This window comes from Aplidium turbinatum, chromosome 4 (assembly GCF_918807975.1).
Source record: "Aplidium turbinatum chromosome 4, kaAplTurb1.1, whole genome shotgun sequence".
NCBI lineage: Eukaryota > Metazoa > Chordata > Ascidiacea > Aplousobranchia > Polyclinidae > Aplidium > Aplidium turbinatum.
The window spans coordinates 66,654-94,576 of NC_137475.1; the positions used below are offsets into that span (position 1 = coordinate 66,654).

The 27,923-nt window shown below is 37.8% G+C and overlaps 1 protein-coding gene across 1 annotated transcript in view; it reads right to left on the minus strand.

Annotated features, from left to right (window-relative positions):
- The window catches only part of LOC145768279 (myoferlin-like), a 71,614-nt gene extending 49,639 nt beyond the window's left edge, over window positions 1-21,975 (minus strand). The window contains exons 1-12 of the mRNA XM_082579758.1: window positions 21,888-21,975; window positions 16,949-17,001; window positions 16,374-16,465; window positions 12,338-12,431; window positions 12,018-12,093; window positions 11,613-11,721; window positions 10,123-10,297; window positions 8,809-8,953; window positions 7,614-7,729; window positions 4,449-4,486; window positions 3,668-3,750; window positions 3,439-3,535 (exon numbers count right to left, since the gene is read on the minus strand). Coding sequence (XP_082435884.1) covers window positions 3,439-3,535; window positions 3,668-3,750; window positions 4,449-4,486; window positions 7,614-7,729; window positions 8,809-8,953; window positions 10,123-10,297; window positions 11,613-11,721; window positions 12,018-12,093; window positions 12,338-12,431; window positions 16,374-16,465; window positions 16,949-17,001; window positions 21,888-21,975 — 1,166 coding nt within the window. The remainder of the gene's footprint in view (window positions 1-3,438; window positions 3,536-3,667; window positions 3,751-4,448; window positions 4,487-7,613; window positions 7,730-8,808; window positions 8,954-10,122; window positions 10,298-11,612; window positions 11,722-12,017; window positions 12,094-12,337; window positions 12,432-16,373; window positions 16,466-16,948; window positions 17,002-21,887) is intronic.
- Between the last annotated feature and the right edge of the window lie 5,948 nt (window positions 21,976-27,923).

Below are 27,923 nucleotides of genomic sequence, written 5' to 3' on the forward strand. Positions count from 1 at the left end.
CTTCCCGACAACATTAAAAATGATGTCTTGAGAGAGTGGGTCTATGGTGAGGGTATAAAAGAGTAGGCTACTTGCGAGGTCATCGTCTGAGATGGGTTGGACATCTTGAACGCATGGAGGAGATCAAGTTGACAAAGCGAGTTGGACTAAGGTAGACAGGTAAGTAGACAATTAAGTAAGGTAAGACAAGAGTGAGGTAAAGTTATTGGAAGTATTAAAGTTATTAGGATGGATCATTAGTTTATTATAGTTATTCAAAGTAAGGTAGACAATTTTTCTTATACACTCAATTGATTGCAGTCATTAAGATCCTTTTTCCACTCAGTTCAATTGCAGAAGAAAAAAGAATATTAGCAGAGGGTGGGAATCGAACCCACGCAATCGAAATGATTATTCTTTGCCCTTACCCATTAACCAACGCTGGTTGTCGCAATATTACGTGCTGGGTCACATGACTGAAATCAGCTGTTTCGCATATACGTTAGGTACAGTAAGATTGCGTTGTTGTTTTCGAAGAGTGGAATACGTTAAAAAGTGCCTATTGCCGACAACTGGTCAACCCTGATGTTTCAGGGTAAAAAGCAGGTTTCTTTAAAACAAAATGCAGAGAAGGGGCGCAAACCCAGTTTCCTATTAATGTCCTTTTTCAAAAGCAGAATTAAAAAGCTTATTTTTGTGATTATTTAATAACTGTGCATTTGATACGTTACTTTCACATTGGAATTGTACCCATTGTGTTACAACAGTGACGTTCGGTGGCTTAAACCTTTGGGAAAGCAACTTGGAAATATGCTGCAGCAAGGTAGTAGGCACGAAGGGCGTAACCGTCGGGCGAAGCCCGAAGGCAACACTCCCAGCGGGGGGTCTGGGGGCCTCCCCCAGAAATTTTTGAAAAACACTTCCAATTTGGTGCGCTCTGAGAGCATTTTCAAAACAAATAAAAATCTGTCAAATTGTGCTTCGCCTATGTCGTGATCATACATCCATTTAATGTTTAGAAGTCATGAACAATCTTAATTTTAACGTTGCAGGACCAAAATCCAGTGTTAGACATGGAATAATAGTTGTCTAAATGTGAAGAAAGGCGTTCTTCCCGGCTATCAGCACAAGGCTGATTACTCACTAGCACAGCGAGCAGCAGTAACGCTTCGCTAACCAGAACGGTGTAGCTTCCACGCTAGCCATTGAGACCTCCAATAAACGTTTAAGTTTTTGGCAGCCGATTGTAGCATCGAATAGACAGCGATAGACACGTGTTTCGCCCATGAGGCTGGGCTCATCAGTATCGCACCTGCTGGTTTTGTTGGCTCTTTCTTTCCACAAAGATAAGAGTTAAACTGACTGGTAAAGCGGCGGTCGATTACTCAAGTGGCAAGAATACGGTGCGATACTGATGAGCCCAGCCTCATGGGCGAAACACGTGTCTATCGCTGTCTATTCGATGCTACAATCGGCTGCCAAAAACTTAAAAGTTGTCTAAATGTTTAATTCGTCATGAATGCTCATTCTCAGATATTCAGTTAGGCCTACACTACAAAAACTAACACTTAGGCCTAAACATTACAACCGCAAGTAACTTGTACAAAAAGCTGGATAAGTTTGCCTCCTGCGTATAGAAGCTTAACAAACTAAATATTGCACCCGCACCTGAACGTTCATTGGCGAAGTAACGTTATATCAACGCTGTAAAAAGGGCAAAGGCATGACTATGAAAGCTAGTACAGTAGGCTAAAGTACATGGCGAGGAGACATCAAAAAACAGCAACAAGCTTTTTGGCATTATGATGCTGTGCGTGTACCGTGACGAGAGACCATTCTGACGAGTTAGTCTAGTCGCTCTAGCGAATGTACGCATTGACGTCACTGGGAAAGCACAACTAACCATAACACATCTGATTGGCTAAGCAGCTGGTGACGTTTTGCAAAACGAGTAAGGATTGGATAAAACGAAGGCGTTTTTGACATTTTTCGAACCTGAGAAAGCAACTTTGATAGTTGATTTCCCTGGAGCTTCAGTGGTTGTTTCTGATGGAAGCGTTTGAGTCAATTGGCATTTATAGGCAAGACATGCGGTTTGGTGAGGACTTAGACTACTCACAAGCGTTACGAGTAATTCTAGTCACGAATATAGTAATTTTCAAGTTAAAATAAACGTGACAAAAATAATAAGAAGTTAAACCTAGAATTCAGTCATTATATTTTGCATAGTTTTTGCTAAGGTAAGCACTGCTTTCCTTGCTTTCCCTCACCGATCGTCACTGTGTTACAACAATGTAACTACCGTTCAAAAGTGTTGCACTTTTGGATTTCATGTAACACATTTTCAAGCTAAACTCCTCAAAGAAAGTCGCGTACATGCTTTGACCAGTTTAGCAATGCAGAAAATATATTGTTTATAAAGTATTCAAGTAATTACAACACATTTTTTGTTCTCCGCCCTTAACCTCAACATTAATAAAACTCCATTGTATAAAATATCCTCTGGTTTCCATCTTTTTTATTTGTATTATTAATTTTCAAAACATTGAACTTCACTCTAACCTGACAGTCCAGACTTGAACAACTAGACTTTTTGTAGTCTTTCGCAATTAGATCAGAATTATAGTTAGAGTAATTTAAGCTTTTACAAATTGGATTAGAATTAGAGTTACCCAAGTTTTCACAAATTAGAGTAGAATTTAAAACTAGATTAGAATTAGGTTGACGCAGTTGTCAAATATATTTTTTAGTTGGATAAAAACGCCAATGTGGCAACTCGGGATGAAAGTGTCATTTCACCATCACAGCGCCAAAACCACTTACGTCATAATATACATTGTAACACCAGTAAATTGATAAATTAATCAAATTTTTCATAACTTTGCTGCTCAAGGGATAAAATGACACTTTGATCTTGATCGTTTTATTGCATTTTCTTTGTATAACGTTGATAAAGGCGCAGTATCCTTCCATTTACCAAAAAATACTTTTGGGCAAACTACAAATTTTAGCAAAACTGGAGATTGGATAAGAGCTACAATTAGAGCAAACAAGTTTTTACCGAACTACATTAGAATTACCGACATTTCGCTCTAATTTATCGAGTCAGACAAAAAGAATTATCTAGTTGTTTAAGTCTGCTTGACACTTTGTAAGCTAAACTTGCCCATTTACAATATATGATGGACTGGTTCTGCAAAACATTGTACTTGGTAACAAAATCATGGGTTTGCTTCAGCTGTCAACAACTGAAGTTAACATCTTACATGGTAACCATCCATATCTCCGTTTGTGAACAACATTTGTCTAAACGAGGTAAGTTGCAATAACAAACTACAAAGTGTCTCATACAATTTTCAAACTGACGGGAAAGATGGCAAATTGCAGGTGAAATAATTGCAATTAAATTTCTGTAAGTGCTGATGTATTTAACTTTACATTCCTGTTTGGTTATCTTACGTGAAAACAATGTAAGGGTCAACAAGAGTTTTTGTGATGTCAACTTCATCTCCCATGCCGATAAACTTCTTCATGGACTTGAAAGCAGAAGTGTCCACTGTGATTAAAGATAGGAATTGTAAATTCTAACAATTGACTTTTGGCTTCTTCAAACAAACCACAACTCCATAGGGCATCTACGATTCTCATAAAATAACTTCACCCTTACACTTAATCACTGATAACTTACTTTGAGGAAGATCTTCTGCTTTGTAGACTCTTAAAGTAAAATTGGAAGATCGTAGAGACGCCCCAGCTGGGGTCAGCAGGTTTCTAAAGTAACAATATAATAGATTACGTCATCTATAACTACTAGATGTAACACTTTAATCGGTTAACCTCAATAACTTTGTGCAAAGGTAGGCGACTCAACGTGTTGACAAAACCATATCAGGGTGAAGATTTATGAAAGAAGCTTTGTCGGTTTCAAGAAAAACATTATTATCAGTCAACTCCACGTTTACTGGTTAGTACGTTAGTAGAAAATGACGTCATTAATAACACAATTTTGTGTGATTTTTATCTCGTGTATTTTGTAGTGGCAGTCAGTCCAAACGTAAAAAAATAACGTATCTAATTGCATAAAAATACCGTAAAAAGAGCTCAAAATTGAATTGGGGGGAATCCCCGATTTAGGGGTGATCACGTAACCCAAAAAGTTGCGGCACCCACTAAAATTGAAGTTAGATTCATCAACTACAAAAAATGCAAAAAAAACAACGTGTAACACGTTTAGCCTAAAGATGCTCATTTTTGCCCTTAAGGACCTGCACTAATATGCAAACGCTATTTTATTTTATAAAACAAAAATAAGCATTTGTATTTTTAGTGAAACTTGATTGAATGAATTCAGTTTTTTTTTCAACATGAAAATGCAAGTACTCTGATAATCATTTGTAAGTAAACAATTGACCCTGCACGTTGTGTTGTTAACACAAATGCAAACAAGCAGTAATTCTCCTGGTACTTACCCTTCGACGTCATCATCATCCCCATCGCATTTCTCGTCCTGCAAGAAACACCACAATCAACTTTGAAGCGTCACTTGGAACTACTAAACTTTACGGATTTTTATAATGTAAACGTTCACAAACCTACAAACTACACGCTGGTAGGAAATGCTGCCCATTGTCTGTTGGCTTAAACATCCATAAATATCCATTTTATTTACTTTCGTTAAAAAATATGTCTCATTGTAATCCTTGTCTTGAAAGTGCTTGGCTTTTGGCAATTTCGTTTTTATTTTGATCGTTTCGAATTTTGATTTAAAAGAGTAACATTTTGCTTCTGTTTTAATTACTGTCGTCGGCTACTTCCAATAAAACTGGCTATTTTCAGCTCTAATCGTTATAAAGAGTTCCGCTTTGTGTATTTTCAGCGAGATTAAGAGTCTTCATTTTTCCAGTAGTAATAAAGTCATCGAAAGCCCTAAATTAGGTTTTGCACTTTGTTCTGTATGTGACATGGCGCGAAAATGTAAAACATTGAAATAATTTTGGAACGCACGTAGATTGATACTCATGGTGTGCTTTGTTGCCAGTCCTGCAGAATGTCAGTCCTGCAGCTGGGATATTGTCACAATCAATATGCGTTGTCCGCGGCAGGCTACATTGTTGTTGTGGAATGGATGAACTATTTTATTGCACAATTCTGTTGTGTTGTTTCGACCATTACTGGCCGATAGTAACCTTTAGGTACGCAATCTTTTATTGTGAAATCTGCTTCTAGAAAGTTTCTGCATGTTCGATTATCGAAACTTCTCTGACTTGTTGACCAGAATAATGAATTGTGATATAATATTGCCCTAGTCCAGTGGTTCTTAAACTTTTTGAGATACGCCTCTCTTTTACAATTCTAACAAAATTCGCGCCCAACTTTGTTTCAAAATCAAAAAAACATTATTTAGAACAGCAATTCGTTTCCAGATGAGTTTCATTAATGCGAAGGATGTAGCCTAACTGTTTTTTGGATACCAAACGTTTGATTTGAGGATTAGTAGCAGATAATACAGTAATACACATCTCAGATCGGCTTCACAGTCAAGTTTGTTTCTAGATTTTGTCTTTATGTTCACGTGAGTAGAAAAACCATTTTCGCACAAGTAAGTGGATGAAAATGGCAGAAGTGTGCGTATAGCCACAGCATCCACACTTTTGTAATTGTGCACATGCTTTGCCCCGAACTAAGTTAGTGGCATTGCTTCAAGGTTGTCTCAATAGAATTTCATTTTAGCTTCAAGAATTCCTCTTGTAAATTGTCGGGAAGAATTTCCTCATTTAGACGAAAGGGATTCCTTGTCATCTGCCATTCTAAAAGTTCGGTGTTACCCAAGTCTAGAAAATAGAGTTCAAATTCTTGTTTCAAAAGTTGAAGGTGGCACTCCACTTCGAACTTAAGTTCGCCCTTCAGTTCAATTTGGTTTTTCTCGAGGACAGTATCAAGGTTGGAAAAGGAAGCTGCGTTTCCTTTTTGAACTTGACGATGCCACAGCCCCAGTTTTGCTATGAAAGCCTGGATCGCATCATAATCTTTAATGCGATTAGTATTCTTACCCTGCAGGAGCAGATTTAGGGGCTTCGAGAATGTCTACGAGATAGGATTCCACGATGCCAAATTCCGAAAGACGCTTCTACAACTTCCGCCAACGACGATTGGCCAAAGTGCTCGCTACTTGCAATCTTCATTTTTTTTCTTGTTAAATGATAAAACTCTTTCTTGCATTGGAAAAAAGCTAAAAGTTTACTTCGGTGGTCAAGGTGTTTGTTTTTCAAGATGATGCTGCGTACGAGTTGGTCTCAAATCGTCGTTGCTCAAATTTAAAAACATATGACGCATTGTGGTAGGCCTACAACTCATTTACTGTGGTATCTATAAAGCCAAACGTCAGATCATTTTCGTCAAACTTTCTCTTTTTCCCCACTCATTTTATGTCAATAGAACTGATCAATTAAAAACAAACCTAATTAAATCAATGCTAAAATTAAAAAAAAAATTACGCATGGTACTATTGTAGAATTGGGTATATTGCTGTACTTCTAGCCTCTGTCACTTGTTAGTCAGTCGTTGCCATTATTATTACAACTAAAACTCGACGCTGCTGTGTCAGAAAGCCGTTGTGTTACGAGAGTTATAAGGTGTCGCACAAACATTTACCAACATCTAAAACATCACAAAGAATGCGAGATGTGACAACACGCTCTACAAACACTGTAACACAAAGTTTCATCTTCAACAATCGACTGTCAAGCGTAGTTGTGAAGACATGTTTAGTCATAATTCATGCAGAGCTTTTCAATTTCTTGTGCCCCCCTTGTGAGCCTCACACGCCCCCCAAAGGGGGCGCGCTCCCCAGTTTAAGAACCACTGCTCTAGTCTCTGGAAGCTTATGGTCCAAGCAAACCTGTTATAAATAGCTGCGTGATTTAAGTATGATTTTTATTAGAATTGTGTTGAGAGTTGTGTATTTTGGGGATTAGAAGTTGTATTGGCAATTATATTGAAAATGATTTTAAGTTCTAGCCAATATTAAATATATTGTACAAGTGGAAGTTATTGCCAATTGTAAAGTAGCTGTTGCAAGTGGTAGTGTATATTTATTTTGAAATCGACGAAGACGTTTTCCATTCAGAATTTGATTTCTTCTTGTGCTGGAAATGGTGATTCATTTATCAGTTCGAGCATTTCATCTAACATCTCACAACTAGAACTGTTTAACTTTTGATATCCCAATAAACTACGTCATCAATCTTTCCAAAGCTCTTTTACGTGTAAGAACTAGAAAAAATTGTGACAGATACTATTGCATCACGTGTTGGTATTGCTCGTCCATTTCGTTATTTATCATAAAGTCTAAAGTGAAAAGAGAATTGTTCACCCAAAATAATCAAGAAAATAAATTAATTGTTGCGCGATGACAGTGAAAGTTATAAGCAATCCATAAAATGGTCGCGCAAATAGCTCAAACACTCTCTGTGTAATCAATTTTGGGCATGATATTTTTCCCAACAATTAAACGTACATCTGCCACAAACGTTCATTCAATTGAATAGCTTGACACGCGTCATCACTGGACTTTGCTGTTTCTTTATTGTTCGAGAGGGAAAATAAAAAGCTAAAAGATCTGTGTAACATCTTACTGGTGGTTGGTCGCCAGCTCCGAGCACACAGATAGTTATTTTGAGGTATCCCTTCGGAGTATTGGATGCATCTTCCAAGTCAGTCAAAAGAAGCCATTTCCTCACGTACGCATGACCTAAAAATACAAATCCACTCAAGCATGCGTAAAATTGGGCGTTTTGAAAAACTCTGTATCATGATACTGGTTTCATGTACCTCGGCAACAGATTTCCCCGAATTATGGAAGCGAAATTAAAGGAAGGTGTGTTTATAGGTCCCCAGATAATGCACCTTCTTGAAGACGATGAATTTGATCAAGTGTTATTTGGCAAAGAGAAAATTGCATGGGAAGCGTTTAACTTGCTGGCTAAAAAATTCTTGGGGAAGAAAAGAGCTGACAACTACACGGAATTGGTGTCCAATCTCATTAAAGCATACAGATACATGGGGTGCAATATGTCACTGAAGATACATCTTTTGGACTCGCACCTGGATTTTTTTCCACCAAACTGTGAAGAAGTTGGTGATGAGCATCGAGAGTGATTTCACCAATGCATATCTACAATGTAAAAGAAGTACCAGGGAAAACAGAATCAATCAATGCTTGCTGACTTTTGCTGGATGATATCTCGGAATGCTCTATTAACCGTATACAAGCGACAGGTCAAAAGGAGGAGAACAGATAAAATAGATTAGAAATTTATATTTGAAAAGTGACAATTATTTATTGCATATGCTATGCCGAAATATAAACGCATGCAATTATTACACTGTTTGTAGATTGTTACTGTTGTGTTCATTAAAGTGCACCAAGGCTTGCTATATGTAAATCCACAAACAAAACTGAAAAAAGTTTTTATCTTTTAAACTAGAGCTAATGAGCAATTTTAACCGACATTTTTGAATTCAGCGTTCAAAAATTCATAAGAATCAACGGTTTTCTTATCGGAAGTAAACAACTTTTGAAAAGTTGTTGAACAGTTTCATTTGCACTTACAGTAGTATGCAAATGAACAGACGCATCACTTAAAAAAAAATATCGGAATTGTCCCATTCAAATTCCATCCACAACAAAGGATGCAACGCGTGGATGTGGCGCTAAAACTCTTGTCAGAACTAGAAGCTTAAAAGCAGGTCTTGATTTTGCAATGAAGCAATGGTTGTGATATCAATTTGCTTTATATTAAACTTTAAACAAATTTTTAAGACGCTTACTTGGTTGGTCATACACCGCTCCAAGGTCAAACTTAAACGAGCCAATCAATGAATCGGATCTCATTTTTCTGGAATTGTTTACAGAAAATTCGAACACAAAATCGTACAAATCTCGAAGCGACTCATGAAAGTTGAACATCATCAGCTGAAAAGTATCATCAGTTGAAAAGTATCATCAGTTGAAAAACATCATCAGCTGAAAAACATCATCAGCTGAAAAACATCATCAGCTGAAAAGTATTGAAAATTATCATCAGTTGAAAAACATCATCAGCTGAAAAACATCATCAGCTGAAAAAGATCATCGGCTGAAAATTATCATCGGCTGAAAAACATCATCAGCTGAAAAACATCATCAGCTGAAAAACATCATCGGCTGAAAATTAATTATCATCGGCAGAAAAACATCATCAGCTGAAAAACATCATCAGCTGAAAAGTATCATCAGTTGAAAAGTATCATCGGTTGAAAAGTACCATCGGTTGAAAATTGTAGGGTTCCATCGCCTGGTCAAAAGGAAAGTACATGTCAACGGGAAAGTACATATTGTACCTATTCGCATTCAGCACGATATGTAGCCTGTTGAATATAAGGGAGAACCTCTGTGTGTAAGTAGTGGGTACAGACACTTTTCAATTGAGCTGTAAAACCTAGCCTACGCAAACAACTACTTGGTGCAAATGAATTTGATAAATTGAATCGAGATAAAAGTTCATTTTCTAAACGGTGTGCGGTTACAAGGCTGACAATCACAAGTTTACATAAGAACTGGGATATCAAGTATAAGCTAATCATCAATATCAACAGAAAATCGCTTGAGACTATTTGTTTGCAGAGAACTGAGCAATTGTCTTCTGCTGCAATGCTCAATGTTGTCACTGACGGTGCACCGACCGAAAGTTCTCGTCACACGCCATGAAACATTTCTATTCTTACAAGAATCCAACTCGCTAAACTTTGACCTTTTGTTGTCGAACACAGAAGCAAAACAACCTTCTCCACTCAGACAACGTTTGTAATCAATAACATCATACGTCATAGACACATAATAGACAAAAACTTGATTAGTTTGAATGACGTCATTCAAAAAGCATTTCTTGAAAAACGTTTCATCTGTCTATGCATAGTAGGCTAGAATTAGCTTTCTTCCAAAACTGTAACATCATAAATAAGTTGTAAAACACACAAGTGTTCAATAACTACATCAGTTATACACAAAATAAAATTCATAAGATGGCTTACGCACAGTAAGCAAAAACACCTCACAGTGCCAAGAAACAGTCGTCAGAAATATCAGATTAAAAGGAAAATTACCTCATCCCATATGGGAGAAGACCCTTTCCGTATGCGCGTGTTCTTGGCTTGGGCTTTCCCGGCTTTGACGTTCACTACGGGCTTGATGTTGGTCCCTGATAACTGACGCCCGCTCAATATTTTAACTCGAACTTGAAAGTCCTCGGATTTGTTTGAGAGAGTCGATCGATCAGCTCTGAAGAATGCGTTTGGAAAGTTTATACTCGACTTGAGAAATAATGCTGGTGAGTCCACACTCACTGGTCATAGGAAGAAGTATCAATGTCGTAGGGAATAATTTACTTTTATACCGTAATATGAAATTGTCGACTTAAAAGCATGCACAATCTTTTGTTTAGGGGTAGCAATTGCAACGTTTTTCAATTGTTATAACGAGTGCATCAATTCAGCTTAGGTGTATACTCGATTCATATTTTTTTCTTTAGTACCTAAGGCCCGAAAATAGTGCAATGATGTGCTGTTTGATGTGTACTGCAAGTACAGTCTGGTGCAGATGCAAGTGAAGGCTGATGCAAGTGCAGGCTGGTTGCAGATGCAAGTGCAGGCTGATGAGGCACATGGAAACATATTGTGTGTCAATCAAATCCAGCGCCCCAACATGGCGAACGAAACGGCTAAAGTAATAAAGAAATTTTTTTTGTTGGCACATCAGCAACATGAGGATCAAACATTCTAATTTTGAATAAAAGTCAAACTCTTTAAACTAGCTCTGCTTCATATAGTGATTTCAAAACTACCTACATAAGGACAAATATTTTTTACCATTTTCATGAACAATAGTCAATATCATAGCGCACCAACGTTATCGCGCGAAGAGAGGAAAAAGCATCAAATCAACAAGAACTAACACAATGGTGTGTTGTTGCTTAAAAATAAGGGGTCAGACATGAGTCAAACCGTCCAACTTTTCCTTTTGATTACAAGATGTGTATGTTTGAATTGAATTATAGCTGACTGGCTGGAATACAAAAAGTCACATTTCAAGTCATTTCCCAACCTTTAAGGCTTCAGCTCCAAAAGTCGCACTTAGAAAAACTTAAACATTTCCTTTTCTTGGTCAGTGTGGAGATCTACCTGTTCTTAATGTTAAATGCTTTTTGTATTTCAAAGTACATGTATAATTTAAACGAACCCATCTTTTCGACTAATAGACACATACCGCCAATGGATTTATCGTTGCATGATATTGCAGGTTTTGTTTCATGCAAACCAGTTTTTCATTTGCAAAGATAGACACTGGTATACAGGGTTGCCATACCAAACAAAGCTCATTAATCACATTCTTATGCAGAATGCAGGTAAGCTGTAAAACCCAGTTTGTGTAATTATGTTTGCAAGACAACATCAACCTGCCCACTTGTTTTAGTGCTCCCAATACTGTATTTCCGAGCAAAATAATGAAATAAAATTAACATAAATAGAAAAAAACAAAGCTTAAAATTTGAAGATATTTCATCCAATAACATTCCACATGTGTACGGGAGTACTACCTTTCAGACCCAGTTTGGGCTTCCACCTTCTCGATTCCATTATGACCCCCGGGATCTTCAATTCCTTCATCTGCATCTTCTTTGACATCATTGTCTTTTTTTACGTTTTCTGAAACATCAAGTCATTGATAAAAAGGAGAGTATTTGCTCTGGCATGACAATTCTTTAGCCAAAAATGAGCCTTGATAAGACTTCACATTTTATTGCGATGCCATGAAGGTATGTGACTTTGTTCCATTCAAAGCCGGAAGTTGTTTCTGAAACTTCGAGATTGAATTCGGAAAGTATGACTTCGAGATTGAATTCGGAATTCGGAAAGTATGCCTGGGTGGATTTTCATTTCTACTAAAAGAGCAGTTAGCTCTTGAGCGTTTGACAACAAAAGAATAATAGTTGAAATCTTACCTCCAGACTTTCCAGATCTATCTTCGGATACGGATTTCTTTCCTGAGTCCGAGGTACTTACTATTATTCTCGCCCCCTGCAAACAATTGCAGCCAATGTAAATGCAAAAAAGCAAGCGTTACTTCAATTCAATTGAAGATCAATTCTCTAATTCATGAAAACTACAAGGAATGTTGCAACCTGACTGACTTTCTTTTGTATGTTTTCAGCGCAAGCTTTTAAATACTGTGTTTTTGGAAATAAAGTTTTTGGATTAATTAGATTTTGATTCTTTACGTTTTCTCTACTGCACTCAGCTTAGAAGGTCAAGATATTCTTACCGGTATTGATGACCCTTTCTTCATCTTGATATCAAGCGACTTCTCCTTGCTTAATTTCAAACCATTATAAGAAACGCTCGCTTTTCCAAATAACCTAGAAAGATATAAAGCGCAGTGAGAACGTGATTCTGTATGACAAATATATCTCGAAGGAAGCCATCAATCAAATGACGTCATATAGCCAGCAATGCAAAACGTTAGAAGAAGCAACAACTGAGCGGAGAGTAATATTCCACCGATGTTGTTTAGTCAAGAGGAATTTTAAAGAACTATAATATTTGAAAAGCTACTTAAAATCTTCTACGAAAGAATCTTTATAGAATATCTTCCGGTTTGAATGTCAAGTCCACTATCTTTCTATTCAAGACATATTTTCTGCTTCTTTTGTCTGGGACGTTTGTCATCAATCAGTAACTACAGAAAACATTGTTCGATTGCATATTACTAGAAAAGAAATGTTTTTGTGACTTGTGCTACGCAGTTGATTAGCATGAAGATGTAAGCCAACTGCTGAAATATAACTGTTTGTATCAGAAAACCTCGAACAATAATAAACGGTTACTATGCTCATCATCCTCCTTATAATCCGCGCTGTAGCCTGGGTGGATGTCAGATGACTTGGACAATGGAAGCATTAATTCTTATGTAAACAGCCAGTTTATTGCGTCACGTTTTTAACCATGCATTAAAATAAGCTCAATTGTGCATGCGTATTTGCAACTACAGGCGTATAAGGTCTTGCAAATCTGATGGGAATATTCAGACATTGGTAAGATGTGACTTTGTTGCTTTATATCCACTCCCATCTAAATGCTACGTTGGTGACGAGAATCAAACATCAACATTCACTGCCTCTTGTACACCACGCCGGAGCTAAATCTCACCAGCCTGACCTTGCAACCATGCTCGGTTATGATGCAATAATATGTATCGAAAACTTAAGCTGGGCTATTCTCACTGACTGTTTACGTCCATTGCAACAAAACATTTGATACCTCCCGCTTACAAGACCCGATCATAAACACTCGTGTCAACATTCTCAGCAACTTTTGGTGTTCTATTGTGTTTGTTGACTGAAACGGTTACCATCGCCCGAGGCACTTCATAATGCCCATTGTGCTGTGACAACTCACACATTAGTAACATTTCTGTCGCTCGAAGACAACTTTGCAGTAATTTTATATCAATATTCTCAATGAACGTGCTCAAGGTGGAAAAATACGTACCAGCCACAAGATCCCATGAAGGGGGAAAACTTTCTAGGTTAAAAACGAACATGAGCGGTTGTATGGATAGTAGCAGTGTGCCTAGCGAACGCGACTGCTGATACTAATAGCAGCAAGTTACTGCAGTGACTTTGCTGATCAGTAACAAAAGTAGTTATTTTTACTACATCTCAAGCTTGAAAAGCGATTCTGATTAAACTGCTCAAGCCCTGGATCAGGAAGTAAACATTGTAATCGACAAGTGAAAAAGTGAAATGAAAACAGCAAAGTTGATGCATGTTTGACGCAGTGCCGGTCTTTGAAGTGTGCAAACCGTGCGATCGCACAGGGCCCGCAAATTAGGGGGGCCGCAATTTACTCAGAAAATGCAGTAATTTTTGTCATTTCCTATGGAAAAAATTCAATTCGATTCACAAGCAAGTACCGGTATCCTTGAAGTCAGTTGCGGCTTTAGGGTGAGGCAAGTGCTGAGATTGTCGTGTCGGGCCACCTTTACAAGCTTACATGCTTTTAGGCCACCCACGACATTTCACCATGTGCCAAATAGGCTAGTTAACATTGCTCTCAGAATGTGTTGAACATGCTCTCAGAATGCACCAAATTCCAAGTAATTTTTCAAAAATTTCTGAGGGAGGTCTTCTAGACATCCGCCGCTATTCGCCCGCCGGCCGTCAAAACCCCCCTCTCCTTTCAAAATACCTAGCTACGCTACTGAATTGGATCATTGTCATTGGGGCCCACAAAGCATATTCCGCACAGGGCCCGAAATACCCTAAGACCGGCACTGGTTTGACGTAACCACAAGCCTGGCCGGCCATCATGACGTAACCACAAGCCTGGCCGGGCATCATGACGTAACCACAAGCCTGACCGGCCATCATGACGTAACCACAAGCCTGGCGGGTTATCATTTCGAGCTGACTATGGGCAGGCAAAACTTGCAAATGAAAATTTGATAAAAAGAATAATTTTAACCAAAGATAATAACTTTGCATGGAACAAAGTTGCTGAAATAAACTCTATAAAAAAAATAATTAGTTTTAAAATTCTGATTCTATTAGTTATAATTCTGATTAGTTGTTTGAGACATGTCGTTGGGCTTGTTCTCTTGTAAATTGATATGACGGGTATTGCTAACAATTACTGCAAAATCGGCGATTAAAGTAAAGTCTGTGTTTAAGAAGTTACTCTACCTAATGTACTGTATATTTTTCTGTTGAAAAGGAGCGACCTTCCTGTCGTCAGCACTACCTGACTATTCACTATAGAACAGCGAGCATTGTGTTTCGCTAACCATAGCCAATCACAGAACTATAGTTGAAACAGTTACATCATACGCGTAGGCTCACGCAACCATAGCCTGTGTTCGTTCAAATTGTCAAACCACTATTACACCTACTACTAAACATGTTCACCGATTAGGGATTCTTTGGGTGGGCGCATAAATGGTTCGTTTATTTAAGCTTGAATATCTTCTTGATTTCAAAACAATTTACGTGAATGCTCAGTGTTTTGTATGTCCCGTCTCGTTCTGTCTGTCACCAACAGAAGTAACAAAAATACGTTTTCCTGCTGTGCTGTGTGAATGTATTATCGAGGGTGTTATAAAAAAGTGTTATCGACGGTGTTATGTAAAGGTGTTATATGAAGGTGTTATCGAAGGTGTTATGAAAAGTTGTTATTGACAGTGTTATGTAAAGATGCTACCAACAGTGCTGTATTCGAGGGTATACGGCAGTATACGCAGTATACTCTGCTTTTTCGAGCAACTATAGTATACCCTCTGGCTTTCCAAACAGAGTGTCTACTGTCTATGCTATCCTTACTGATTCTTGACAACTACGGTAACGCACTAACTAACTACTTAACCCTTTGAAGACCATTGATAATGTGAGCTTTTTGATGTTTATTAATTGCAATGGACCACCTGTGGCTCAATTTACCACTATAATATAAAATATGTAAGATCCTGGCTGCTAAACCACCGATCAGCTAAGGATACTAGATCCCAAATTTGTAAAGAGGTTAAAGATATAGATTCCTCTTGGCGGGCTTTTTGGAATGTATTCATAGAAAAATAAAAAAATTTGCACTTCTAGTCCAATTTTGATGTTAATAATTTATGTTATCGTTATAGTCTTCTCATCAAAAGAAGAAACAAGACTTAAGCAATGGAAACAACAATTTGAAAATGACCCATCATACACTGAAATGAAGGTCCCACCATCAGAGTCCCTCTCCCCAGGAGCAAACGCTCCCTGGGCAAAGTGGAAAACATTAAATCGACTCCGAACCGGTGTTGGACGCACTAAGTCTGCAATGGTAGAGTGGGGCTACGACACGGGCCCAGTTGCATGTATCTGTGGCACCGAGCCCCAAACAGCGGACCACCTTCTTGTTTGCCCTCGGCTTGCCACCCGGTGCAGTAGGTGGGACCTGTCAGTGTATAACTCCGTTGCGGAAGAATGTGTCAATCTGTGGTGTATCAATGAACTTTAGAAGACTCGATATACGAAGAAGTTATAGTAGAATATAGATTAGTATTTTGCAAGTTGTGTAATTGTGTATTATTTATCATTTTGGCAAATCTGACAATACACCCTGTGCTTTTTTTACGAATACAGCACTGGGTAACGACGGTGTTATGTGAAGGTTTTATCGATGGTGACATGTGAAGGTGCTATCAAAGGTGTTATGTGAAAGTCGCCACTTGCTGCAATGGAATCACGACAGTTGAACAACTTCTATCAGGTAGTTCATACATAAGTGAGTTGGCAATATTGCAACAGATCAGAAGCAACATAACCTACTTGTCAATTCCCAGGAATCCGTCATTGTCAAAGATTTCGAACTTAATTTCATCAGAAGCTGCTGGGGCTTGCGATGGGTCAAAGGTGATCGTCTGAAACAACAATGACAATGAACTCAACAGTAACAATCAATTCAACAATCAATCCAACAATCAACTCAACAATCAACTCAACAATCAACCCAACAATCAACCCAACATTGTTTGATCTCTAACAACCTGTCAAGACCAATAAGATAATGTCTGCTGCCTGTAACAAGCAATGCACCAGAGCAAGACCAATCCACCCAGCAACCTTGCAGGCTAAGACTAATAACAAAAGCAGTTGTTTGTAGCAACCTATACGAACGTCTATACCGCTCAGCAACAAAACTCAAATATAGACCAAAATACTGTAACATTACAAACAACGGGGAAAAATATTTATTGTTTGAAACTTTGCATTGTAGGCTACAGGTAAATAATTTTGCCAACATAATGGAAAATATAAAGCAAAAGACCCGGTTCGTCATTATTGGAACACACTGCACATTGTAAGTCTTTATCCTTGCATGACAACAAAGCATGATCACTTACTTCGTTCCAAGCAGGATTCGATCCGGACTTGGTTTGAGTCTTTTTTGTTTGTCCTGGAAAGCAAAATTTTTGTCAAAGCTTTGTAGTTGAAACTTTTACTTCTGACAGGTGTGAGCAACCGAATCCCGTGTTTGTGGCAAATGAGGCACACGCAGCCGTCATAGTACATAAGAGGGAACAAACCACACCATAACAGTATTGATGTCACCAAGATCTCATATACACCAAGTAGCCCAGCACCTAAGTAAGGTTGTTTACACACGTTAGACATTGGACTAGTTATTTTTGCGAAAAACTTTTCGAACAAATTGATCGCCGTCGCAACGAAAAGTCCGCCCCGACAGCTCAGTTGGTTAGCGCGTGACTTCGTGAACGAAGAAGAAGCTTCAAGATCAAGCGGCGCTGGTTCGACTCTCGGGGCGTGCGCTTGAGCAACGCATTCTAACGACTGCTCTCCATTTAGCGGCACCTATTGGATGGAATAATTCTTCGGCAACAACCGAAAAACTTCACTCTGTCAATCTCGGTAACCGGCCCTGCGTCAAGAGCCTCTACAAGTAGCCTATGCGAAACTACCAGGAATGACCTACCAAGGCTTTGTCAATAATATTGTCAGTTCGAGGATAAAGATTCAAAACCAAACGAAAAGTCAGAGATGTGACTGAGTCTGACTTGCAAAGCAGTCGCGAAGAATTTTGTTTGAGTTTTTGAAATGGTCCGATGCAGGAAAAATGGAATACTGAAGCAATCCTCCACATACTGGAAGATTAAGAGACAAATTCCACGTGCAAAAAGATTGAGATATGAAGGCAATGCTCTATGTGCAGGAACGTTGGGATGTGGAAGAAATCTTCCATGCGCATGAGCAAGTCCAACATTTTTGTTTAAGAGGAATGGGATGATAAAGTAATCGATATTGTGCATAAAGAGCCAGGGACATGGTGACAGAAGAAAAAAAGATAAAGTGAAAAATCAGACTTACGAAAAGTAAATAAACATTGAAACATTTTTCTTATAGTCTTAAACAAAGAATTTTTTTGTCACTTGATGGATTACCACGAGAATGGTTGCCTTGTTAATGACATGATCTTATTGAGCATGTTCCAATGACTGTAGTTCGAAACATATGCCCTCCTGAAACGTTTTATGTGGTCCAACTAAATTACTTTAAAAGTAGAAAATTTAATTTTAAGACTTCAAACATCTTTTCATCTAATTGGTTTCTGAAAAATCTTTACTGTCACTTGCAGAATTTAATTTCAGTCGAGCTCTTTCAATATTGGAGGATGCTTCATCTAATCCCGATGGAACACTAATTGACTTGGTGTCGTTTCAACATGACAAGATGTCGCTTCAGGTTTGGTACGGTAGCCTACTACAAAAATATTTTCTGGATAACATGATCTAGAGCTCGAGTCTCGTTGAACAAAACATCTCTGCGACTAATTGAGCGGACAATAAATGGAAATCTAAATATACGTCAAGCACCACCAGACTCCATTCGTTCATCCCCGACAGCGATCCCATCGGCCTAACAGCTCAAAAACTGAAATGGGTATGCTTTAACCATCTTTGTACGAGCCTGGAACTTTTCCAGTCAACCATGCACCAATGGGGAATGGCCTCTTCCTCTTATAAATGTGGTGCTGAGGAACAGACCGCAGACAACATCATCAACGATTGCACCATCTTCAAGCCACATAATGGAGTGGAAGGTCTGGGCGTCTTGGATGATGAAACAAAATATACTGGCTGCTTTCTAGTAGCCTTCTAGCTTAGCCCGGGAACATCGTGAATATGGGGTGGTAAAAGGCAGACTTGGGCAACTAAATAATTCTAGCTGTCTCATTCGATAAATTAGAGCGAAATGTCGGTAATTCTAATTTAATCTAATTCGGTAAAAACTTGTTTGCTCTAATTGTACTTAGTACATTTATCCAATCTCCAGTTTTGCTAAAAATTTTAGTTTGTCCAAAAGTATTTTTTGGCAAATGGAAGGATACAGTGCTCTTATCAACGTTATACAAAAAATGCAATAAAACGATCAAGATCAAAGTGTAATTCCATTCCTTGAGCAGCAAAGTCATGAAAAATTCTATTAATTTATCAATTTACTGACGTTACAAAGTATACTATGACGTAAGTGGTTTTGGCGCTGTGATGGTGAAATGACACTTTCATCCCGAGTTGCCACATTGGCGTTTTTATCCAACTAAAAAAAAGATATGTAACAACTGCGTCCAACTAATTCTAATCTAGTTAAAGTTCTACTTTAATTTGTGAAAACTTGGTGAGCTCTAATTCTAATCCTAATTGTTAACTCATTTGTTTATTTCTTGTCCAAATTGGCTAAAAATTGGAATGCATGCTGGTACAATGGTATTGCATCAAACTATAAGAGATCTTTTTTAAAATTTTATTTCTTGACCATTTTATTGAAAAAAATGTGTAAATATTTTCACACACAAGTAGCATTTCAAAAAAAAATTGTTTTTTAGGAAAGTAACATTTTAGAGAAAAAAGCTCTCATAGGTATTTGCATATAAGATAGATTTAGCACTTCATAACATTTCTTGTTGCTATATGGTGCTGGTAGTGAGAATCAGTATTTTGTATTAGCATGACAAAAAGTAATTATTGAAATATGGTCTGTGTTTGAAGGAAGCTCATTGCATCAAATTAAACTTTTATTTCATGAGACTTGCATATTCAGATGCGTCTTTTCAGAAATATATGGTAACTGGGGGTTCCCACAATAGTTAGCTTATCTGAGGCAAGCTTCTCAGCCATCAGCGAATATTGGGATTTCATTAGAGGTGTCCCCTTAAATTACTCAAATCATAATTCTAATCTAATTTCTAAAGACTGCAAAAATTCTAGTTGTCCAAGTCTGGTAAAAGGATAAACTCTCGGCTCCAGATGCTCGTCCTTGGCTCCAGAAACATAACTCTTCGAATAAACAAAACTAAAACAAAGTAAAAGTTGAGAACCGAAGGAGCAAAGATGTTTTAGAGTGTGGCTCGTCTGGCGAGTTAACTCCAGAAAATTTTCACAAATTTTACCTTGTTTTGATGATTGCGTGTTACTTGACCCAATAGTACCGTACCTTTTGTCTGAGACACAAGGTATGGTAATGGTAACACATGAATTTGGCCATCAACTAATATCAAAACCTGGTTTCTTAGAAATTCCAGAACAGAGGTTGAGATACGTCAGAGTATATATCAATACTTAACCCTGTCGGGGGGGGGGGGGGGGGGGGGGCTGTCAAGAGTCTATATCAGTAGGGTACTTAAGAGTTTTACTTCACAAATGTGAACAAGGATCTTGCTACTAAAAGCGAAACTCAATCTATTGCATAATTGGTTTGAAATTAAAGTTCAGTTTACACACTTGTTTTTATAACGACAGAAAAATCTTACTTATCCACTATCTTGAGAGGCCATGCGGCCACGCACCTTCCATGGATCCGCTGGCTTCAGCTAACGCCTATTTTGCTTTGATCAAAAAGATCATGTCTGATAATCCTATTTACAATTTTTAGCAAAATTTGAACACTTACCCCATAGCCACCTAAAGATACGGCTTGATTTGTCACATTTTGCAGACATTTCCAGGTTTTTCTAACTTTGGGCAAACGTTTAAATAAATTTTTCTAAAAATTAAATTTTTACGCTTTCTTTATTCTTTTCCCCAGATGACACAATAGGTTTTAACATCCTCACATGTTCAAAACCAAAGAAAATTTGATTTCGAAGATTTTAGTCAGACTGTTAATTTTCAATAACAGTCTGATTTTGGGTTTTTTAACTTACTTTTTCTCATTTGCTACTGCTTCCCCAAGGCAACAAAAAAGTTTTATGTCATTAGGAAACCGCAAAAAGCAAAAACATCTCAAAAAATGTCAGTCAAGCACTAGCAGTAGCTGTAATCAAAATCTGCAAAATGTAACAAATCAGGCCGCATCTCCAGGTGGCCATGCTTACCCCAAGTAATAATAACTATTACATTATAATGTACGTTTTTAATATAGCGCTTGTGTCTATCGCGAATCTATTTAAATTGCTATCGGCGTTTTACAAAGCAGACAGTGTCAGTGCAGCTGTAGTAAGGCGTAGCCAGAGTATATTATTATTCTAAGTCCATTCCTTTGCTGAGTTCCGAACAGAAGTGCGATTCTGCACCACTTTTCAAAAGTGTAAGTGTAAAGCGACCGGGTATCGAATCCATTGCTACCGATTTTAAGGAGAACAATCTATAGTCCAGAGCTACTCACCTGGCGGACCGCGGTCCGAATCCGGACCTTCTGGGTGTTCATGGTGGACCTTGTGCTTTTGGAAAAAATAACCTCATAGCCACGTTTTCAGGGCTTCTTTAAACAGATTTCTACTTGGAGGAAGTAATTTTTACTGTGATTATCTTAGTTGCTGGGGGGCTGCGCCCCCCAGACTCCCCAACACTTTCTCAGAAATCCAATTCGAGTTACATTTTACCTAAAAGAGCGGTTTGGTACAGATAATTTAACTTTTGTGGTTGCGTGAAAAATAACTTATTCACCAGACCGCTAAAAATATTCAACTTGTCAAACTCGACCTTTGTTAATATTAGTTGAGTAACCCTGCTATAGTCATTAACAATCAAGCCGTTCATTATGCTAATTGAATATAAAACCATTGTTCAGAGCTGTGGTTTAGTTGTTGGACGATATTTTAATAATATTATCGAAAAGCAATAAACCACATTCATTAGCATTAAGCCTTTTGTTGCTTTCCAAAGAAAAGTTAATTGTTTTGAACTGATCACAAATATAATGCTCTTTGTGTGCGCACAATGGTGTCTTTTAGATCAATTGTCAATCTATTTTAAAGACTTATGTTCTCATAGAAAAGGAAACAAATAAAATAGATGTTTAGTTGGCCTAACCACGAATGACACTAACCTTTGAAAGTCACTGAGACAAAAGGTGACTTCACTTTTGCTCCTTGCCCAAGGTCGGCTCGTACAACTTTTAATTTGATTTGCGGCATCACTTAGCTAGGCAGCATCTATTCACCTCAACACCTCTTGCAATATAAGCGACTTCCTCTGTCAGTCGCACCTTTAAAGGAACAAATTCAAAGCAAGCTATTAATGACATTTCCGTTGTTTGCGTTGCCCTTCAGTCGCCACAAGCTGATTGTGACATCACATAGACATAACAATGACGTTAACGTCGAAAAAAGACATTTAATGTGATGTGATTGGAAGAGCATTTGGTATTTTTGAATTTTTAAAACAACATTTTCGATTTTGACAAATTTTGAGAAACCTGATCTGCAAATTTGAAGCAGTTTGGAGTTGTTTGAAATCGACTCAAAAGCCAAACTTGATTGCGCTGTAGCTATGAATGACAATTTGAATAACTACTCCTCAACTCCAAAACGACACGTCATGCCTTCATTATGTTTCTCACTGAAGATTTTCTGCTCGAAGCAAAGCTAAGGCTACTTCATTTCTTTCTTAAAAATATATTAACCGCCAACATAACATTAAAATTCCTTTTCCTCCAACTTTCCATTACCGGTACGTTCATAAATTTATCCATTATCGAGGTGAAATCGCTAGTGATTGAAAATGGCTGGCAACGTAGTGACGTAAGCAGCAGAGTTGCTGATTAGCTTACTACAAAATGGTTGTCAATGTTTTCAACCAAACCATGATCTTTCACAAGTTCTATTCAGTTTTCAGTAATGAAGAACACAACAAGAACAATCTCTCTTAGACTACTACCGTAAACGTGATGAGAGAGTTTCGGTGCCCCAATTACTTCTAGAGCTGTACTGCGGGAGCATTTGCTCCTGGAAGGGCCAGCCAAGCCAGGTTGGTCGAAGGAAGAGGCCAGAAAAAACACAGCCCTCCGACCAGGGCAAGAGAGCCCTCTAGTCTTGCAAGACGATCTCCTAATGACAGTGACCTAAATCAATCACTCTCTTTTTTGCTGCCTTGAAACAGCATGGAAGCAGTAAGCCTATGGCTTGTAAAACTATCTCTTATCAATAATGCAGCAAGACTATCACAAGATATTTTCAAGGCTTTCAATGTTCGGTTATAGATCATTGAAAGGGGTTTCGTTTCATAAAATATACACTTATGTATGCTAACATGAAGCACTGTATACTAACATGAAGCACTGCATGCTAACATGAAGCACTGCATATTAAGATGAAGCACTGCATCAAGGCGATCTCTATAACAGGCCTGGACACCACGCGCCCCCAGTCAAAAACTGGAGGCGGATGGTATAAATACACATTTCCTCAATAAGACTACATATTTTTGGAGTCAAGATATTTTCTGCTAAGCACGGGTCAATGGCAACTATTTGGGGGTGATGCAGGTTGTTTATGACATCACAGAAGATTAAAATATTTTGTTTAATTGATGCGTTTATATTTAATATACTGTATACCTTGTAGGCTACATGAATGTGCCTTGCTTGTTGGCAGCACAAGAAAAACAGAGAATAACACAAAACCTTGAAATTACTGTAAATCAGCTTATTGCATTCCACATAGAACAGGAACAACCAAATTTTTCAGTACACAAGCACTTATTAATTAATGCAACAAACTTCGTACCTCAAACACCCAACATACAGGGTATATAACATTGCTTAATGCTTATTAACACATAGTCTACTTGATATGCAGCTTCTGCCTTTTTAGGCCAAACTTGTACATTTGACATACAATTCTCAAGGGAATCACTTAAATACAGTAGGTTATGCCAATTGTTTAATGTTTACACTTGTTGGGTGTGATTGAGCAACGATTTATGATATGCATTCAATGGGTCTACACATATTAGGGGGTTGCTGTGTTACCAAATACGAGGCCAACATTAGAAGTTATGTGTTTTTAGAATCACAAGTTTTCAGAATGAACAGTTTGTTAGTAGCGTACTGCATATTATGATTACTGCAACTTTAACAGTTTCTGAGATGGTTCTTTGCATGACAATGGAGTCAATGCTTTGCATAACTTATTGAGCAAAATATTGGACAAAGTAGTAGGCTACTACAATGTAATGAAGTCATATTCATAAAAATCACTTACATATATACTGAAAAATTGTGCTAAGTAACTTTTGGCAAACATTTAATTTTACAACCAATAATAAGCTATAGCAAAAACCACACTACTGACAATCTGACATGTTGCATCGTTTGGTACATTTAATCCTCTCCGATTCAAAGTACTCGGTATAAGAGCCAAATTTTTCATAGTAAAAGAAAGTGTCGTCACTACAAATTTCCTCTTTCATTGTAACATATCCATTATCCAACTAAGTACCGTAGCCTAAACAATGGCTTGCAATTCATCAAATGATAAATTATTTTCTATATCATACTTGGCAATCCCTCAAACACTTTCACTTCTGATAAAACCATTCTGTATGAGCATAGATTGCAAACATGCCCTGCTGGTGCACATACAGAAGAAATGTCAATTCCCTGATGCAAAGCAAGCTTGGTCTTGCTTATTGAAAATTTTTCGGAGACCTGCTGAACATTTATAAAATATGTTCCCCCACAACCTTGCCAATTTCTCAAGAGGATCTGTTAAAAACTCACTGAACATAGCAAACTCATGACCTGCTGATAAAAGGCTTCGAGCAAGATCAACTACAGTAGACCTAAGCAGGTATGATGAAAAGCTGAGCTTGTTAAACTGGACAACTGTTGTACTTGTTTTCTTTGAACTGTACCCATACATTCAACTGAATTAGCCAACTGTGTTAAAATCTTCAGCTGAATGTCATTGTCACATCTTACAACATCTCTGATTGGATTCTTAAAGCACAAATTAGCTCCAAACCCTTTCACATTGACAATCTTCCAAAACTGAAGAAACATTTTTATGAACATATTTTTGTGTTTTGTCAACCAAGGTTTGTTTCAAATTGTTTCAAAATGTTTGAAAAAATACCTATTGACTTGGTTTCGATCACAGATTGTATCACCAATATGTGAACAGCACTGCTCAAGTTTATCAATAATAATGATGATTAGATCATTTTGAAAGTCTGCTATTAAATAAGGAACTGGTATCATTTTTAATAACAATTCGTGACCGCCAAAAAATACTTAACCATAACTGCTAGAACAGTGGTTGCTAATTGTTTAGAATTATATTGAGCTTTCCAAAAAATCTTTCTTCCGTGGTAAGACATACTAGGCTTGACATAGGCCTATACCATAATTAGTTTATAAAAAGAAATACCGTACTTGTTTCTGGCGACTCTGCAATGTATCTAAAATAGTTTTTAAGTTAAAACCTTGTATATTATTAACTTTTGATGCAATTCTAGTAAGAGCGCTCTCTCTCTCTCTTTCTTCACTATCCTTGGGTAAGTGATACATTAATATTTGTTTATTTCCATCGTAACCAGATCTGCATCCAGTAACACAACACTTTCTGCCCAATATCACTTACCGTATCACATTAGGGCTAGCTGCGTCTCTAAACTACGAAACATACCGGTATATGTTACTTTAAAAAGCACACAATTTAGACTAATTAGCTTGGATTCAATTTTAACTCATGTACTAAACATACCTAACACACTAGCCTGCTGGCTGGTGGCCTCAAGCTTTACTGCCAGGCTAATCTAGTTTCACACATAAAAACTTCAAATTCTCTGAAAAAACTGCAGCGCCTAGTTTAAATTTATTGTTATTAAGCATATTTAGCTCCCTGAATAACAATGCACTCGCAAACATCAAAAGCACTTTGCGTGATAGCTAAAAACCTCGCTTGAACCATCCGCCTCCAGTTTTCGACTGGAGGCGCACGGTGTCCAGGCCTGTTATAGAGATCGTCTTGCACTGCATGCTAACATGAAACGCTGCATGAAGCACTGCATGCTAAAATGAAACACTGCATGCTAACATGAAGCACTGCATGCTAACATGAAGCACTGCATGCTAACATGAAGCACTGCATGCTAACATGAAGCACTGCATGCTAACATGAAACACTGCATGCTAACATGAAGCACTGCATGCTAACATGAAGCACTGCATGCTAACATAAAACACTGCATGCTAACATGAAGCACTGCATGCTACTGTAACATGAAGCACTGCATGCTAACATGAAACACTGCATGCTAACATAAAACACTGCATGCTAACATGAAACACTGCATGCTAACATGAAGCACTGCATGCTAACATGAAGCACTCCATACTAACATGAAACATTGCATGCTAACATGAAGCATTGCATGCTAACATGAAATTCATTTAATAAACAGAGTTAACTTGTGGTCTTTGTCTACATTATACGGTAATACAGTTGAAGAAAGTCTGATTTAGTCAAAATTTTTGCTGTGTTGCTGTTTGCCTTTTCCAGCCTATCACCAAAAACCGAAACATGAAACATTTGATTCCATTGGGGGAGGCGATATATCAAAATTTCAGATAAAATTCTTTTAGGGGTTTGCGTCCGCTTCGAAGCCAACAAAAAGGGTCCGCCATGACAAAAATCACTGGCATAGACCATTAGCCGGCTGCATAGCAGAGTGGTGAGAACCCTGGTTCGGAGTTCGAAAGGTCGCCGGTTCGACACCGCTCAAGAGCATGAAGCTTTTTCTTTGACAAACAGGCATGCCTGAAAGTGGATACGAAAATGGGCTTCCTTGCTTTCTCGCCTACTTAATCTTCAACTTAAGCCTAGAATCTACATAAAACGACCAAAATGCAATTTTCACTTCCTGCCGAATCTCTAAAACACAATTCTGACTTCAGAAGAGCGCCAGGAGCGACTCGTTTGGAGATCTAATTCAGCGTCCAGCAAGTAACAACCTGAGAGAATACAAAGCTGCACATCAACTTCAACGTATTTATTCTGTTGAAATATTCTATTTTTGATTTGATGCTAATGACGCGTCAAAGTATGACATCACAATGACGTCGCTTCAGCCTTTAGAATGTACTAGTTTGATAAATGATCAATTTTCTTGAGGTTGGAATCTCACTCGCAGCATTTTAAACAAATAATTGAATCGTCTGGGAACTTACAAACGCAATCATGCAGAACTCCTTCACATTGTGTTGAAATAAAAACGTCTTGTGGACTCATAGTGACTCTTTGTTGATTGTTTGCATTTGAGGAGGAGTTTTGACCGATAATGTTGTCAGAGCTAATAGTTTGAATATAAAGTAAACTTTCGATCTGCTAACCTCTAAACTTGGAAAGCTCCAGTTCTTTCATTCGAGCGGTGACAACAACATGTGAAAAACTAAAAACTAAGGAAAAATTCTTATGACGACGGCGCTGAAGAAAAAACATTTCATCAACGATTGTACCATTTTCAAGTCACCTGACAAAGCGGAAGGTCTACGCGTCTTGGATGATGAAACCAAAGACTAGTTGCTCTCTAATAGCCTTCCAATGTGGTCTGGAAAGATTGTGAACCTGAAATGGTAAAAAGATATTCTCGGCCCCAGAAACTCAAAGGAAAAATCAAAAAATTATGCAGTTTGCGAAAATTTTACTTTCTCAATCTAAGTTTAATATATTCTTGTTGATGCGCTGGGTAGTTAATTGCTGTACAAGAAATGTCCAATGATTGAGTTAAGTATTAAACTGCACAAAATTTCTAAACTTTAGTTAGGCATTTTACCATCCCTCTGCCTCATGCAAAGTATGTGTACGATTAATTGTTGGTCACAATGGTAAACCATAATCTCTTCGTCGGAAATTTGTAACATAATTTCCAGGATCCGTTCGTCTGTATGCAATGACCGAAAGAAACACTCTTCTGAAAACGTCTATTCAAGAATTGTATTTCTGTAAAAATAGCTTCAAGGCTGTCGAAGAATGAAGGCAACACCGTACCCACTAAAACTTGTCACTACAATACAAATTACTGAGATAAAGACGGAAATTTTGCCCAATTGGCAAGCACAAGCAAAACCGTTTTAATATGC